The sequence below is a fragment of the Cervus canadensis genome, chromosome 6, assembly GCF_019320065.1.
Source record: "Cervus canadensis isolate Bull #8, Minnesota chromosome 6, ASM1932006v1, whole genome shotgun sequence".
In the NCBI taxonomy this organism is placed as follows: domain Eukaryota; kingdom Metazoa; phylum Chordata; class Mammalia; order Artiodactyla; family Cervidae; genus Cervus; species Cervus canadensis.
This window is the reverse complement of record NC_057391.1, coordinates 20,176,949-20,194,247: the sequence shown is the minus strand read 5'-3', so window position 1 is coordinate 20,194,247 and position 17,299 is coordinate 20,176,949. Positions and strand designations below refer to the sequence as shown.

At 48.6% G+C, this 17,299-nt stretch overlaps 1 protein-coding gene across 3 annotated transcripts; it reads right to left on the bottom strand.

The window, feature by feature from the left end:
- Positions 1-8,735: 8,735 nt before the first annotated feature.
- On the bottom strand, positions 8,736-16,763 carry SLC22A17 (solute carrier family 22 member 17). 3 transcript variants are annotated; one of them, XM_043471154.1, is made up of 10 exons: positions 14,709-16,740; positions 14,005-14,514; positions 13,811-13,914; positions 11,564-11,718; positions 10,823-10,988; positions 10,478-10,623; positions 10,290-10,395; positions 9,903-10,120; positions 9,508-9,619; positions 8,736-9,366 (listed from the first exon to the last, which is right to left on the bottom strand). In XM_043471154.1, exons 2-10 carry the CDS (start codon positions 14,410-14,412, stop codon positions 9,078-9,080), a joined length of 1,704 nt encoding a protein of 567 aa, XP_043327089.1. In that variant the 5' UTR covers positions 14,413-14,514; positions 14,709-16,740; the 3' UTR covers positions 8,736-9,077. The 3 variants fall into 3 exon arrangements, with proteins under 3 accessions (XP_043327089.1, XP_043327090.1, XP_043327091.1); XM_043471155.1 differs by having other exon boundaries at positions 14,005-14,511; XM_043471156.1 differs by lacking the exons at positions 9,903-10,120; positions 10,290-10,395 and having other exon boundaries at positions 14,709-16,763.
- Positions 16,764-17,299: the final 536 nt, after the last annotated feature.

Here is a 17,299-nt window from a genome sequence, read left to right as displayed (position 1 = left end):
TATTGCGTCACACCCCCCAACCCTTTGTAGGCTGCATTATTTACAGGGTTTCTAAATATCTAAATCTCTGTTTTATTGAACCATTCACTTCTGTTCCTAGGATGTTTTGTTCATGATTGACTTCAACGTAGGTGCTCTTTTTGATAAATCTTAGGTTAAAGAAACAGCTTTTCATGTTCATGGAGCCTTCGTCTGCCTCTCAAATGGCTTGAAATTTTGGGTCAGTATTGACCATCCAGTAATTGAGCATTTGATCATTTGTACTACCTGCTGTTACATCCTTTGTTAGGTATTTGGGAGTCTTCTCTGTCTAGACTGAACTAGAACAGTGTCTTGTAAGCTGAGTATGGAAATTTCAGAGGCTGATTAGCAAGAGACTGGATAAGTAGCTTAGGAAAATGTGCAACATCTAATGCTTGATGTTCCTAATGCTGGGGAGGTATTGTCTATCCACCAGGGGGCAGTAAGTGACTATATAAATTCTGTAAACTTGTTTGCTCTTGGGAGGGTGAGTTGCTTTTTTGAACCTTAGTTTTTATAATTTTCTATGTTCAGTCAGGGTATCAATATCCTATATGTCTTCGACTTTAACTGTTTGAACAGTTCTTATCTTAATTGTAGTGGTATGGCAGATTGGTGGCTCCAATTCATGTTTCTGGAAAGGCCCATATGCTGTTAGGTGTGGAACTAAGGCTTCTCCCAATTTGATCCTGATTGATTTTTCCTGCCACATCCTGCTGTACATCTGATACACTGTGCACTCCTGTTGAATTTTTCTTTTCTTTTCTTTTTTTTTTTTTTTAGTTTTAATTTTCATGTATTGCTCGTTGCTGTTTAGCCTGCTATGCATATCACATCTACTCTGTCAGAATGCTAAGATAGAAGCCAAGGTGTATAAGCCAAATACCACAGCCAGGAAACTAACTTGATTACCTGGGCAGAAAGAAGCATGTCTGCACTCAGGGCAAATTGCTTCTCTCTTTGGAACTTAATGGTTTCATAATTTAAATGATTCCATCCCTGTTTCCCCACTAGACTAAAAATTCAAGGATGTGGATTGTGCCTTTTGTATGGCCTTACGGCACCTGCCACTTAGGTGTGCAGAAAGTGATCATTCACCTTGGATGGTCCCTTTTTCCTGGACCTGCTGATTCCTATCCTTAGAAGAATTAAATTTCCTGTGCTACCTGGTCTCTTCATTATTCATGTATCATCCTCAGTGATTTTAGAGGAAGTAGCTTGGGAAGCAAGTTGCTTTCCTTGAAAAAGATTGGTTGGTTTTCTGTCAGTCATTCCTAGTAAACTCTCTTAACCAATGGGGCAGGAATGAGTCCAATCTCATTTGGATTCTGTAGGCAGGAAGTGTCCTTGAGGAGGGATTAGGGGAGCCGGTCTAAGATTTCTCTGGAGTGGGTCTGAATCAAGAGGGACTATGTGATACAAAATGAATGAGGACAGCCCAGTGCTTTCTCAGAATTTGCCCAACTTGTCACCAGCAATAGAAAAAAGCAGTGGCTGCGTTTTTTCCATAATGCAATAGCTTTCCTCGGTTTTATATGGTTAGATGAGTAAGCTTTCTCAGATTATCTAGTTTTAAAATGTTGATCCAGCTAATGCCTTTTCCCCCTTTATGCCTATGGTAATCATTCATTCAACAGATATTTGAATATTTAATCAAGTACTGGACACTATTCTAGATGCTCAAATTTGTCACAGAAAAAGGTACTAAAGGACACTAATTCTAAGTGTCTAGACTCCATGTTCCCAATGCAGGGGGCCCGGATTTGATACCTGGTCAGGAAACTGGATCCCTCATGCTACAACTAAAGATCCTGAGTGCTGCAACTAAGACCTGACATAGCCAAATAAATAATAATCCTTAAGATGTAAAACAAAAACTTTTATTTAAAAGTAAAGGAAATTGTGTTATTTGCTTAAGAAAGCTTGCAAGATTTCTGACTTCTGCCTTTCATCCCAGCAGAAGGCTCTATGGATTTCTTTGTTTTTTTGAGATACGATTCTTATACCATAAAATTTGCCTTTAAAGTGTACTTAAATTTCAGCGATATTTAGCAGATGTATTTATAGTGATCATATTATTTATACATATATATGTACATATGTATATAGTAATCATCACCATTACCTAATGGTGCATTACTAATTAGAGCATTTTCATCACAGCAAACAGAAACCCTATACCTATTAGCAAGCATTCCCAATTTTCCCCTGTGAGTCTCAAGCAACCACTAATATACTTTCTGTATCTACAGATAGGACTTTTCTGGATATTTCATGTAAATAGGCTCATATAATATATGGCCATTTCTGCCTGGCTGCTTTTATTTAGCAAAATGATTTCAAGATTCATCCATGTAGTGTTTACCAATACTTCATACCTCTTGATGGCTGAATATTTCATTATATAGTTGATCATGAACTGCATGGGCTCCCTTAAATGTGGGTTTTTTTCAGTAAATATGTACTAGAGTAGTAAGTACATGGTTGATGGTTGGTTGAACCCGTGGATACAGAGCTACCTATGACATGAAGGGTAGGCTGTAAGAATTTTGCAAATTTTGAACCACATGGAGGTTCGACATTCCTAAACCCCCAAGTTCAAGGATCAACTATATACCTACACCACATTTTGTTTATCATTCATCAGGTGGTGGATATTTGGGATATTCCCACTTTTTGACCATTAGGAATGAATGTGTGCTCCAAACATCTGTGTGTAAGTTTTTGTGTGACCATATGTTTTCGTTTCTCTTGGGTATATCTTTTCATGTGCTTGCTGACCTTTTGTATATCTTCTATGAAGATAGTCAGAATCTTTGCCCACCTTTTAATTGGGTTATTTGTCTTTATTGTTGAGTTGTATGAGTTCTTGATATATTCTGAATACTAGACCTTTATCAGATAAATGATTTACAAATACATTTTCTCCAATTTTGTGGGTTTTTTCACTTTCTTGATAGTGTCCTTTGAAGCACAAAAGTCACTAAGATTTATGCTTATGTTTTTTTCCTAAGGGTTTTATAGTTTTAGCTGTTATATAAAGCCTTTCATCCATTTGCATTAATTTTGTGTATGGTATGAGTAGAGGACCAACTTCATTCTTTTGCATGCAAATGATGAATTTGTTCAACACCATTTGTTTAAAAGGCTATTCTGGACTTCCGTGGTGGTCTAGCAGTTAAGAATCCACCTGCCAATGCAGGGGACACTGATTGGATCCCTGGTCTGGGAAGATTCCATACGCCTTGAGGCATCTAAGCCCCTGCACCACAACTACCGAAGCCCACACACCTAGAGCCCTTGCTCTGCCCCTGAACGGCTACCAGAGAGCAGCCCCCAGTCGTCACAACTAAAAGCCTGAGTGCAGCAACGAAGACTCAGTGCAGCCAAAAATAATAAATACATAAATAATTTTTTTAAAAGGCTATTCTTTCCGCATTGAATGGTCTTAACACCCTTGTTGAAAATCAGTTGACTCTTAAGTGTGCAGGTTTATTTCTGGAGTCTGAATTTTGTTCCACATATCTATATGTCTGTCATTATGCCAGTTAGCACACTGTTTTAGCTACTGGAGTTTTGTTTTTAATTTTTGGCTGTACTGAGTCTTTGTTGCTGCGAGGGCTTTTCTCTAGTTGCAGTGCATGGGCTTCTCGTTTCAGTGAGTGGCTTCTCGTCGTGGCACATGGGCTGAGTAGCTGCGGTTTTCGGCCTCTGGAGCACAAGATCAGTAGTTGTGGTGCAGGGACTTAGCTGCTCCACAGCTTGTGGGATCTACACCATGTATCCTACCTTGCCAGGTAGATTCTTCACCACTGAGCCACCAGGGAAGCCCCTTGTAATGTTTTGAAAGTGAAAAGTATGAGTTCTCCAGTTTTGCTCTTTTTCAGGGTTGTTTAACAAGTCTGGGTCGTTTACATTTCCATGTGGATTTTAGAATCAGCTGGTCAGTTTCTGCAAAAATGATAGCTTAAGATTTTAACAGGGATTGCAACTGATTTTTACTGATTATCCACTACTGTCTGGTGCTGCCTTAGGTCTGGGGGGCATGGTCCTGGCCTGCAAGAGCTCAGAACACTGGGAGATAGTTACAGTCCTATACAGAAATTGCAGAGAAATGCATTTCTGTAGAATCTATAGGTCAATTTGTAGAAGGTTGCATCTTAACAATATTGTCTTCCAATCTATGAACACAGTGTACAAGTCTTGCACTTCTTTTATTAAATTTATTCCTGAGTATTTGGGGTTTAGCTATTTTAAATGGAATTCTTTTCTTAATTTCATTTTCAGACTGTTCATTGCAGTTATTATAAAAATACAATTAAAAAAATAAAGATAACAATTGATCTTGGGGATTCCTTGGTGGTCCAGTGGTTAGAACTTCGAGCTTTCACTGCCAGGGGCCCAGGTTCAATCCCTGGTTGGGGAACTAAGATCCTATAAACTGCATGGTGTGGACAAAAAAAACCCCACAAAACCCAAAACACCCCAGTTCATTTTGTATATTGATCTTGTGTCCTCCAAGTTCAATCTCAAGTTTAGTAATATTGCTGAACTTGTTTATTTAGTTCTTAAAGGGGTTTTGTGTATTTTTTTTTTTTTTGGTGTGGATTCTTTAGGATTCTCTATATACAAGATCATGTCACCTGCAAATATAGTTTTACATTGTCTTTTCCTTTCTTTGTGCTTTTTTACAGGCATATCTCATTTTATTGGGTTTTGCGTTATTGCACTGTGAAGATAACTACATTTTTTTTTTTAAATGAAGGTTTGTGGCAACCCTGCATTAAACGAGACTGTTGGCACCAGTTTCGGACAGCATTTGCTTAATTTATGTCTCTGTGTAACATTTTGGCAATTCTGGCAGTTCTCACAATATTTCACGCCCTCCACCAATGGAAAGATTACAACTCACTAAATCCTCAGGTGATGGTTAGCATTTTGTAGCACTGAAGTTATTTTTTAATTAAGGTATGTACACTGTCTTTTATAGATAGAATGCTATTGCACACTTCATAGACTACAATATAGTATAAACATAACTTTTATATGCACTGGGAAACCAAATAATTTGTGTAACTTGGTTTATTGCAGTGGTCTGGAACCGAGCCCACAGTATCTTTGAGGTATGCCTGTATCTCGTTTTCTTGCCTCATTTCTCCGGCTAGAACCTCCAGGACGTTGAATAGAAGTGGTGAGAGCAGACATCCTTGTCTTGTTCCCGATCTTGGGGGAAAAGCTTTCAGACTTTCACTGATGAATACAGTGTTAGCTGTGGGTTTTCATAGCTGCCCTTTATTCCATGGTTCTCTGTGTATACCACGTTCTCCATTCCGTGGTGTTCTCCACATATACCATGTTCTGTCATGTCTCTAGTCTTTGCACTGTTTCTTCTTTCTTTCTGTCCTTGGCAAGCTCACAACTTTACCTGTAAGGTCCAATCCAAATATCTGAGAAGCTTTCCTTGACTGCCTCCAATAGAATATATCCAATCCTTCTTGAGGTGCTGCAGCACTTCTTCCATTTCTTTGCATTTTCTGTATAGGATAGTAATTATCTCCCAGAGTTCTGCGCTCTTCCAGGCCAGGACCATGCTCCCCAGACCTGAGGCAGCACCAGAAAGTAGTGGATAATCAGTAAAAATCAGTTGCAAGGTAGCCAGGCTAGGTTGACTGAATGAAGAATGGAAGTGGCTTTCATATCACTTTATGTAACTTTTTAAGGTTAGAAATGTAAACCTGTATATCCTTTTAATTTCTCCCTCAATAATCCATCATGGCTTTTAGTTGTGAATCCAACTAAAACATTTCTAAAAACAGTTCATATTTCATCAGTACAACCTTTTCAGGGAAAGTAGTTGTTTCCTTATTTGTCTGAAAATGATCTCCAGGTTCCTGGGGGTACCTTCTCAACTTAATATTACAGGATAAGTAATACTTTCTTTCATGGTGTTTAGAATTATTTACTGCGCAATAAGAAGATTGCAGGCTCTCATTTCTCAAGATCTGGCTACTCTACCAGTCACTGCAAAAGTGACTGAGGTCCAAACCTCAGTCTTCCCATCTGAAAAACATGAAAATAGCCATGTTTCCTGGGGTATTGATAAGGATCCAAGGAGACCATGTGGTTGGTGAATTTTAGAGCAACTGACAAGCTGCCAGTTTCAGCGACACACATAGTTCCTTCCCACCTAGACCGCGAATTGCTTGGGGTGGAGGGACCCTATCTTCCCCTGGGCTTCCTTGATGCTTCTCGAATGCTCCCATTTTCTTTGCCTTTACCTCTTTGCTAGAAGTCGGAGAGGCTTGCTTTCTCTTACCTACCCTGCTTCAGGAGCTGCCCTAGCTTCCTGAGTATTTTTGTTTTCCTTACTTGGAACTTTTTCTAGCGGTATGCAAAGGATGTGTTCTTTGAAATGCCTCTTTGACACTGTTCCTCACAGTGTGCTTTAGAGAGTGTCATTAGCATATAAGTAACTCCTTGGCTTTACATGGGATCTTCCAAAATGTATTTATCTACCATTCTGTTGGTTCTCCGCAGAATCTCTGGAGGCAGCGATGAGTATGCTCTCTTGTGTTATCATTGACCACTCAGAGCTAAAAAGTCAACATTGGGACTTCCCTGGCAGTCCAGTGGCTAAGACTCTGCGCTTCCACTGCAGAGGGTGCAGGTTTGATATACCCAGTCAGGGAATGAAGACCCTGCATGCCATGCGGTACGGCCAAAAAAAAAGTCAACATTGGAGTCAGTTCAGATGGCGCAGACACTGTTGGGCAGAATGTATGATGCAGAATGTCTAGCTGTGTGGGAACTCTGGTAGTAGAAAGAACAGTCGGAAGGCCTGGGTTTAAGTCCTAGCTCTGCCTTTCACAGCAGTTCCTTCCATTTCTCTCATTTCCATTCCCTCAGTAGCTAAATAGGATAAAACTACTAACACCTATTTCAGGGGGCTGAAGATTAAATGAGAAGGATTCCCATGAGTTCTCCAGTGACTGAGAACTCAGAAGTGAGGCTTAGTTCCAGAGCTCCGGGCCGGGGACTTGGATTGGCAGAGGGGAAGGAGATAGGAACTGCAGGAACCTGTGGGTACTGGGCTCCCTTATGCGGAAGAGGCTGGCCTCCAGACTTGCTTTTCCCAAGAATTCCTCCTCTAGGGCCGCCTCAGCCTTTCCTCCCTCAAGGCCTCTGCTCTCCATGTTCTTTAGTCACTCAGTCGTGTCTGACTCTGTGACCCCATGGACTGTAGCCCACCAGGCTCCTCTCTTCATGGGATTTCCCAGGCAAAAATACTGGGATGGGTTGCCATTGCCTTCTTCAGGGGATTGTCCCAACCCAGGGGTTGAACCCACGTCTCCTGCATTGGCAGGTGGGTTCTTTCCCACTGAGCCACCAGGGAAGCCCCCTGCTTTATGGCCTTTGAATTGAGAACAATGTACCTGTCTCCTGGGTCTTTGCCTGAGGTCTTCCTGCCTCTCTGAGTCCCACTTCCTTCAAGAGGCAGCCTTTTGATGCTCCAACCACTGTTGTTTTCCTCCTCATTAATATTCCCAGTGTTAGGTGGATTTCAAGCTCCTTGAAATCCTAATATCCAGGATAGTACTGGTCTGTAAATCTGGCACAGGAAAGATTTGCCAAAAGAATGAACAAATACAACTGTTTGAACACCTATCATGGATCAGGCTTTGGTGTTTCAAAGTTGAGTAAGACAAAGTTTCTTTCCTCAAGGAACTTACCATCTAGTGCGATAATTGGAGGCACATACATTATCTTGTTTAATCCTCATAGCAGCCCTTGAAGGAGGCTGGAGGTTGAGAAACTGGCCCAAAGCCAGGCCAGGGTTAGTTAGAGGCAGGCCCTAGCACTGAGGTGAAGACCATTCTCCTACTGCCCCCTCCCGGGGCAGGGGCGGGGGCTAGAGACTCACTCCTCGATTCGATTCCAAGGGTAGTGTACAAAGATTGGAAGGATTGGGAAGGTGGCCACGGTGTGCGTCACTAGAGAGCACCAGCTCCAGGATCCAGTTACACCCCAGCTATCACTCCTTAACTTTCTAATGTTGGGCAAGTTACTGAGTCTCTGAGTGTCAGTTTTGTCATCTGTAAAAGAAAAGGAATGCTGTGGTGGGCATCCATTTTTTTTACCTGTACAACATCCAGTCTTCTGCTAGCAGCACTCAGGCAGGTACTGCTTCCCCCTCTGCAGTTGTCAGTAATGGGGGTGGGGGTGGTTGTGATAGGCAAGCTAGCCAGTCACTGACTCTCTTGCCCTTTCTGGTTCTTGGCCTTTTATAACTAGTTCCGCTTTTCCTTCTACCCCATGAGCTTCCCCATAGGGTAGAACCACAGCCTGCCCCACCAAATCCCTCTAATAAATTCCCTTTGTTGCTCTAAGTTCATTAGAGTAGGTCAGTTATTACTGCCTGCAACAACAACAACAACAAAAACTTTAATAGATCCAGACACCTACCTTGCAAGGTTGCGAGGATTAAATGATTACATGAAGTTTGTGAAGTGCCTAGCCCAGTCCTAGCAGCAGAGCAAGCCATCAGTAAGGGGTGGTTAATTGTCTGTAAGTTAACATGGAGGTGGGAGTGGGGCGGGAAGAGGGAGCAGGGCACAGGGAAGGAGAAGGAGATGGTTAATGGTTTGGATTCCACCTTCCCCCAAGAGACAGCCAGGAGGACAACAGAAGGGAGGGAAGTCCAGGCTATGGTAGGCTCATTTATTCAAAATGTCTTTATTGAAACAGAATGATAGAGCAAGAAAGAATGAGGTCTGGGAGGATGTGGTTGGGCACAGGATGGAGCCCAGACCTGGTGGTACAGTGTGGAGCTCTCTCCCTGCCCCCTGACTCTAGCCAAGGAAGTGAACACCAAGCAGCAGTGGGGAGGAGATGGGGTGAGGGCAGCCCTCTGAGCGCTCCTTCATGTCTGGCCCAAGGTGCCTCTGAGCCTCTTGGGCAGCCCTGCCGAGCTCACTCAGTCCTCCCGCTCTCCTTGCCAGGGCCTTGTGCCACTTTTCGGTATGGGCCAGCCTCCTGCCAGGGTGCTCAGAGGTCGCTCAGAGGGCGGGGTTGGGGGTGGCAAGCAGCGGGACGTGGTCACAGCGGTTGGGGGGGGGCTGCCGCAGCAGGGAGGGCCGGCGGCACAGCTCCCCATCCCGGAGCACCTCCGGCAGGAGCTTGCGCTTGGTCTCCGGCAGAAGCATGATGCTGAGGATGCAGAGGAGGGCACAGGCCGCCAGGACCACGTGCTGCAGGAAGGCCCCATGGCCCATGTGGAGGCGCTGGGCTGGGCCACTCAGCCCACCGAGCGCCCCCAGTGCCATGATGAGGCCCAGGCCTCGGCCCCTGGGAGAGACGACAAGGCACTGAGCCTGCGGCTGTGGGCCTCATCCCCACCCTTCCCCAGCGGCCGCTCCTCCTGCATCCCTCAGGCCCTGTCCTCAGACAGAGGCCGGGAGGCCGCCCTGGCAGCACGCCAGCTCTCACCGGACCGTGGTAGGGATGATTTCGGCAGCAAGGAGGGTGCTAAGGATGCCGGCAGCTTGGGAGGAGAAGAGCCCAAGGACAGAGAAGGTGGTGATGGCGGCCTCGTTCAGATCTGGAGGGACAAGACGAGGCGTGTGAGTGGAGGTGGCAGATCATGCTTGGCCTTGTCTCTGCCATCACCCCTTCTGATCCCTAGCCGGGTGTGCCTGGGCTTTGATGATCAGTTGGGAGAACAGACTGGAGTGTGCGGCCAGGGGGAAGGTTGTGAAAGATCTGGGCAGGATCTGGTCTGGTCCTGGGAAGCCTGAGCCAGAAGCAGTGGCTGAGTCCACGTGGGGCACCTCTGCTGGGGTTCCTCGGCTGAGCCCACACTGCGGGGAAGGGAGGGTGCTTACAATCCCACAGGCCCAGCAGGGCCAGGGATGCAATGCCAGTGAGCGTCATCGAGAGAAGCAGGATGCCCCGGCGGCCGAATCGGTCCACAGTGACCCCCAGGAAGACGCAGGCCAGGGCCGCTGTGCCGCTGGCCAGCAGGGAACACAGGTAGAAGTCCGATGGGCTCCCTCCTCCTCCCACAGGCTGGTAGCAGTGGCGAATGGCGTGGGCAATAAAGCTGTGAGACAGGGCGGGGAGGCAGAGGACAGCGTCTGTGGTGTCTGCATTGTCACCTGCAGCCTTTCACCACCCTGGCTGCCCTCTGCAGGGGTCCTCAGGCCTTCCCCACCCAGCCAGCCCCCATCCTAGCTACCAGCCTGGCCCTTGACCCCAACACCCAGGCTCACTTGGTGAAGCCCAGGATAAGCAGATTTTTCCAGATGTTGCGGTAGTTGAGGAGGGAAGCGAAGGAAAAGGAGGATGTTGCAGGGACAGGGCAGGTGTTCTCCAGGTCTTGGGAGAGAGAGAGGAGCTGTTAGAAGGAACAGCTGAGCACCCAGGGTCCTCCTACATGGGTGGGGCCCCTGCCTCTTACCCTGCAGGGCCTCCTGGGCCTCCTCTCCCAGCATCTGCCCATGGGGCCGGTTCCGCTCAGCCAGGATCCTCAGCACAGACTGGGCCTCCTCAATCTGTCGCTTCACTATCAGCCACCGTGCGGACTCCAGAAACAGACCCGGCCAGCTGGGGGAGGGGGGAAGGGGTGCACTGTGAGGCTTTCGGTCTACTGAACCAGGATGGAAAACTCCCACCTCTTGAGGGGCTGGGGCTGGAGGAGGCCTGGACGAGGGGCAGTGGAGAAGAGGAGGGGTCTGCAGGCTAGAGCTACAGGTAGGAGGTAGAGATGGGAATGGCCAGACAACAGGTGGAGGGTGATACTGACCCATAAAACAGGAAGAGGATGCAGGGAGCGGTGATCATTCGCTGAAGAAATCGCCAGTCCTTAGAGACAAGGGCCAGGCCCAGGAACAGGAAGTGCCCCCCTACCCCCACCAACTCCCCCGCCAGGGCCACCCGAAGCCTCTGGGTTGGGTCGCACAGCTCCAGCCCTGGAGATACAGCAGGGACAGGGAGGAGAGGCCGGGGAGGAAGGAGGCGTGGAAGAGAAGAGGGGAGGGGAGGGAGGAGGACAGAAAGCAAGGTCAGACCCTGAGTGGAGGCTGCAGCCACTACCTCCCACAGACTATCCTCTAAGGCAGAGTGAGAGGCTGTTTGGTCCTCTCCTCTCTCCTGCTCACACTTGGGAGGGCTTGAGGCTCCAAGTCCCTGCGGGGGCTCAGCATTCCCAGTGTACAGGCCCTTTCACATCAGACCTCTTATTTGACCTTCACATGAACCCTTGTTCAAGGTCGTAGAGCTACTCAGGATTTCATTTTAAAAATAAGGCTCATTCCCTGACAGCAGTAAGTCCAGGGCAGGGAAAGCTTTACAGATCATGGAATGAGAGGGGCGTGTGAGAAGCAAGACCGCTGGATCCTTTAAAGGCCTGGCCAGAGAGAGAGCCGAGATTCCAGACAGCTGAAAAAGGACTTGAGGGGTCCTAGGGAGCAGTGGCAATGACCTGGGGATCCAGACAGGCAGGCATGAGCCCCTAGGGAAGGCGCTCTGGAAGGGTGCCACTCACGCATCAGGTAGACACCAAGGTCAACGCCAGCAAGCAGGAAGCCCAGGAGGAATCGGAGGGCCATGACGCCCGTGGAGGAACCTGCAGCAGCACCTCCCACTCCACAGGGGCCCACCAGTCCCAGAGTCAGCAGCACAATCCCGCGTCGGCCAAACCTGGAGGGCAGGGACAGCCCCTGGTCACCCAGACTTCCTGAGGGAGGAGTGGCTGGGTGGGGTCCAGCTGCCCACTTTAGAGATGGAGATATGAGGATGAGGCCAGGGGAACGAGGATTGGACTAAGGCTACAGGAGATGAGGAAGGATGGGGACCCTGACTACTGGGCACTGGGGCGTGGCTGTTGTTCTGTGGGGGCTGTGATCACTGACTCTCAGGGCTATTGGTCAGAGATGAAGGCATTTCTTCATGGAAGTGAGACCAGCCATCAGTGGGGTTGGGATATTGCTTAGGGAATTGGATCCCTGAGACCTTGGCAATAGAGAGATTGGTCAGTGGGCATGGAGCTTGTCTTGCTCAGACTGATCAGAGGAGATGGGCTTGTTGACATACAGGGTTAGAACTACTGATATAAGGAGGTGGGCCATTGGCCACTTGTCCACGGGGATAGTATTGGTCAATGAAAATGGAGCTCTTGATCTTTGGGAACTGAGTAGTTGATTTTGGGGGATGAAGCCATTTTTCCATGGGATTGGGGCATGGGTCTACTAACCCATAGGAGTGGTCAGTGGGATGGGGTCACTGACCAGAAGATGGAGCCATTGATCCATGAGAGTGAAGCTCTCAATCCATGAGACAGGACTATTAATCAGTGGGGCTGATCACTAACCTCTGAAGATTGGACAGTTGATCTTTGGGGATGTAGCTATTAAGTCCTGGGGTAGGGATTTCAGTCAAGATGGATGGGACTATTGGCCAGGAGGGATGAATCTATTAATCCATATGGATAATCGGTAAGCATGGGGTCACAGAGCAGAGAATATGAGAGACTATTGGTCAGTGGTGATGGTCACAGACTGTGAGTCAGTGGGGACAGGGTTACTGATCCTTGGAGGCGAGGCTACTGATTTTTAGAGATAAGAGCACTGGTGTAATGTGGATGTAGACTGGGGTCACTGGTCATTGGGAAGGGGACACTGATGCCTGAGAGTGAAACTACTGACCCAGTAGGGTGAGACCATTTTCCATGGGGTTGAGTTTATTGGCTAAGGCTACTGAATTTAGGAGGCTGAATTTAGGTCTTTGGGTATGAGGCTATTATTACAGAGGAATGATGCTACTGGTCTGGGGGTATGAGGCCACTGAGGCATGAGGCTGGGCTATTGACCTATGGGTTTAGGATCATTTGCCCACAGGGGTGTATGACTATTGGGCAGTGAGGATAGGTATTGTTTTTAGGAAACTGGATTATTGAATGGTGGGTTGCCTTTGAGCCATGGGAGTTGAACTATAAAGCCATTTGGATGGGACTGTAGACCAGTGGAGATGTCTAATAATCCCCAGGGATTGAGCACCTGGTCAGTGGTGATGTGTCGAGGATCAGAGATGGAGTTTTGACCCCTGGGAAGAGCTGCTGGTTGGTGGGGATGGGTTTGTAGATCTTTGAGATGAAACCACTGATTCCTGGAAATGAGGCTTTTGATCTGAAAGGATCTGAGAGCACTAATGATCCATGAGGATGGGACTATTAGCCTGGGGTGAGGGGTGCTATTGTGGTCACTGATCCATGGGGGTTAAACTATGGACACCCCCCTCCCCCCAAGAGGGTAGTCATTTGTTTGAAGAATTGAACTACTGGCCAGTGTGAATGGGGCTGTTGATATTTAGAAATTAACATAATGATCTTTAGGAATGAGGCCACTGAGATAGAGCTAACAGTCCAGGGAGACAGTACTGCTATCAGGGATTAATCTATGAAGATGGCAAGTGAGGAGCTTGGTGGTAACAGGACAATAGAGGAGGAGTTAGGACTTCTGTGGACCTGGGGGTTTTGGTGAGTAGGGATGGGGCCACTGATTCATGGGTGTGGGACTGGCAGTGGGGGGAGAGTTCTTCTCTGTGGAAGAGGTATGGAAAGAGTATTTCTTGGTGGGGAGTGAAGTTGAGACAGTGGTGGGGCCGCCTGTCAATGAACAGAAGAAATCCAGAGGACACTGCAGAGTTGAGCAAAGCCTCTTCAGCCTCTTGCGAAGGCTAGCTGCCTGGGCCAGCCTCCCTAGCATGCCCTCCTCTCTACTTGCTGAGCCCTCACCTGTCTGCTGGGTAGCCCAGGAACAGGTAGCCGGAGGCGAAGCCCAAGATGAAGAGGATCTGCTCCAGGATCACCTGCCAGCCCAGGTCACACACCAGATCCCACTGGGGAGGTGAGAGGGAGGAGCGGGTGTGAGACCCCTCGCTGGTGGCTCTCGGCCCGCCCCCAGCCCCGCGGCCCCCGGGCCGCCTCACCTGGCCGATGGCGTTGGTGGTGAGCACCGGGAGGCCGTTATAGTCCCAGTCCTTGAGACAGTGGTTGAAGTCCGGCGGAGCGAAGCCGCTGCACGAGGGGTCCGCACTGGTGGCGAGGCGGCTGGCGGCGCTGGCGGCTAGGGCCGCGCTGGCCACGCTGACGCCGCTGGCGTTGGGGGGCTGCTCCCAGCCGGAGGCGTTGGGGGGGAAGGCCCCGTAGTGGCAATGCAGCGGGGGTGCCAGCGTGAAGATGGGGTCGGAGGCCAGGCCCAGCGCCACGAAGAGCACGGGCAGGCAGCAGAGGCCGAGCTGCAGCTGCTGGCCGCCGCCCAGCGCCCCCACCTGGGCGAGCAGCGCCTCGAAGCTGAGCGGGCCGGGGGGCACGGCCAGCGACAGGCTGCTGCCCATCCCGTCGCCGCCCGCGTGGCCCTCCCCCTCCCGCTCGCGTTCGCGCTCCCGCTCACCCTGCAGCTGCTGCGTGGGCACCGCATCTCCGAGGGTCCCGACCTGCTGGGGGTGGGAGTGGGGGGTGGAGGGGTGGCAGGAGAAGGGTGAAGCGGAGAAAACCGCAGGGTAAGGGAAGAGGGCGGGCGCCAGAGGGAGGAGGGAGGTCTGCCGCGGGGGCTGCGCGGGAGGAAAATGCCAGGCGCCTGTCGCGGGGTGCGGGGAGATGATGGCGTAGCCCCCAGGGCGCGGGCACTTACTCCGTTGGGGCTGGGGGTGATCTCTACAGTGCTGTCGATCTTGCTGCCGCCCCCGCCATTGGGCTCGGGGGTCCCGGTGGCTACCCGGGGAGCCAGTTTGCCGACCGCAGGGGCCCAGGCGGCCCGCACGGAAAGGATGCGCTGTCCTCTGGCCCAGTGGCGCGCCCGTTGCCCGGACACAGAAGCCGAGAGACCCCGCTCTGCAGCTCTGCAGCCGCGGGCGCCTCCTCCGTCTCTGCGATCTCTGCGCCGCTTTCCCCTCCCCTTCCTCCAGACTCTCCTCCCCTTCCAACGTCAGCAGAACCTTCGGTCCAGACTCTTCGTCAGAGAGAGGAAGGGGGGCCGGGACCCAGGGGAGGGAGAAGATGGGGCTCTGTCTCTGTTCCTTGGGTCTGCGGGCCATTGCGGTATAAAGGGAGTACCTAAAGGATAGTACATCCCAGGCAGGTGCCAGCGATTCCTCTTTTGCTTCCAATTCTTCCTCCTCATCCACCCACCCATCCATCCATCACTGATCAGTACAATTTATTAAGTGTCTGCTATATTCTGGCCTTGTACTGGTCTTTGGGGATAACAGGATGGACAAGACCGACCTCAGAGTGGCTTACGGAGGAGATAGACAGGTATACTGGGAAGGATGCTACAGGGCATGCATATGGTGGACTGCACTGGGCACTGTACTCAGCCTTGGCTTTAGTCCTCTACAAGACCACGTCTCTGATTTCACAACCCCCACCCTGGCTGAGTTTCCATCATTTCTCAACAGCATTTGGCATTGTTGACTACCCCTTTCTCTAAACTCTTTCTTCCCTGGCTGCCAGGTCCCATACTCTCCTGATTTTCTTTCTCTTGCTACTCTTTTCTCTACCACAGATTCATTCTCCTCCTCATCAGTCAGCACCTGTGATCTTCAGAGACTTGATTCTAGGTCCTCCTCTTATCTCACACTGTTCTCTCCACCTCAGAATCTCACCTATGCCCGCAGCTTCCATCAAACTCAGTATAAATAATATGAGCCAATATAAACTTGATTTCCAGATTTACATCTCCAGTTCCCACCTCTCTTCTGACCCTTGAAGCCACCTCTTTGGTTTCTTACCCTGGATGACTCACAAAGATCTCAAAGTCAATACATCCAAGACCAAACTCACGGTCATGTCTTCCCTGTCTCCCCAATTTGGTTGTCTTCTAGCTCTTTCCTCATTGAATGGCACTTTCACCATCCAATTGTGGCCAGATGCTCAGGTGACAGCCCTTAGAGTACCCTCTTCCTTACCCCCGCTCTCTACCCCATGTCAAATCCTCTACAAAATCCTATCCCTTTGATTTCCTGTGTAGTTCTCAGATATTCTGCTTCTTTCCATCTATCTCTGGCACCACTAGACAAGCTACCTGTTGTGCAGACTGCTTTAGCCTCCCACTTCTTAACCGGTGCTCTATATCTGCTTCGTTTCCAATCCTTCCCCCCCATCTGTTCATAATGCAGATGGACTGATCTTTTCAAAATGCAGATGTTTGTGTTCCTTTCGTATTTAACAACCATCAACGTCCTCTCACCGTCAAGGTAAATGCAATATTCTAGCCCTCACAGTGATCCCATAATCTCTGCAGCTCTCTCTCTCTCCAAATTCTGCACACTAGTCACACTGACATTCTTTCAGTTTTTCCAGTGCTACAGGGCCCTTGAATAAGCTGGTCTTTATGCCTACAAGTCTCCTCTACTTTAGTCAAGTTCTCCTTCATCTGTCAGCTCAAGCATATTTGCCTGAGAAGTCTCCCCTAACTCCTTGAATTGCTATTCAAAGTATGATTTACAGACCAGGAACATCCACATCACCTGGGAACTTGCTGGAAATGTAGAATCGAAGACTATTTTCAGATAATTTGCATTTTAAACCAGATCCCCAGGTATACGTACATTGAAGTTAGAAATGCACTTCTCAAAGAGATTTGATTTCCCTTTTTTTTTTTTTTTGAGATTTGACTTCTAATAGGTTCTTTATTCTCTAATCCCAGGTAAGTGTTGAAAAGGATGTCCTGTCAATCTCAACCAGGAAATCCATTCCATCTAGTCTCCACTGAACCACACTTCTAATTTGTCCCCTCTGTTCAGAAATTTTCCAGATATGGGAAAGACTTCTAATGCAATAAACAGCCTCCCGCCCACCCCAACCCATTTCAGCATCTCTTCAGGATTTACTTTGGTGCTGTTACAGGCAGCATTCCTTGGGGATTTATTTGTTAGTGTCCTCGTGTCTGTCCTGGAATTGTAGTCCATGTAACTTTCTGCCTTGCTGGGCTGTTCACATGCATTATCTTGCTAGGGCCTCACAACAGCCCTGTGAGATCATCATGTTCCTTCTCATATTAGAGAGGAAACTAGAACTCTGAGGATCTGATGGGATTTACCTGCAGACACAGGTACACGGAAACTTGCATTGAGACCTCTGACTCTAATTCCAGGTTGATCTCTTGAAATTCTTTCTGGAAGGTGGTGGAGGATGGCCTCTGTTATGTCTTTAATGCCAGCACCTACGGGTGAATTTTGGTGGCCCCAGCCTCTGGAAATGAGTTTTGTTTGAGAGTGAAAT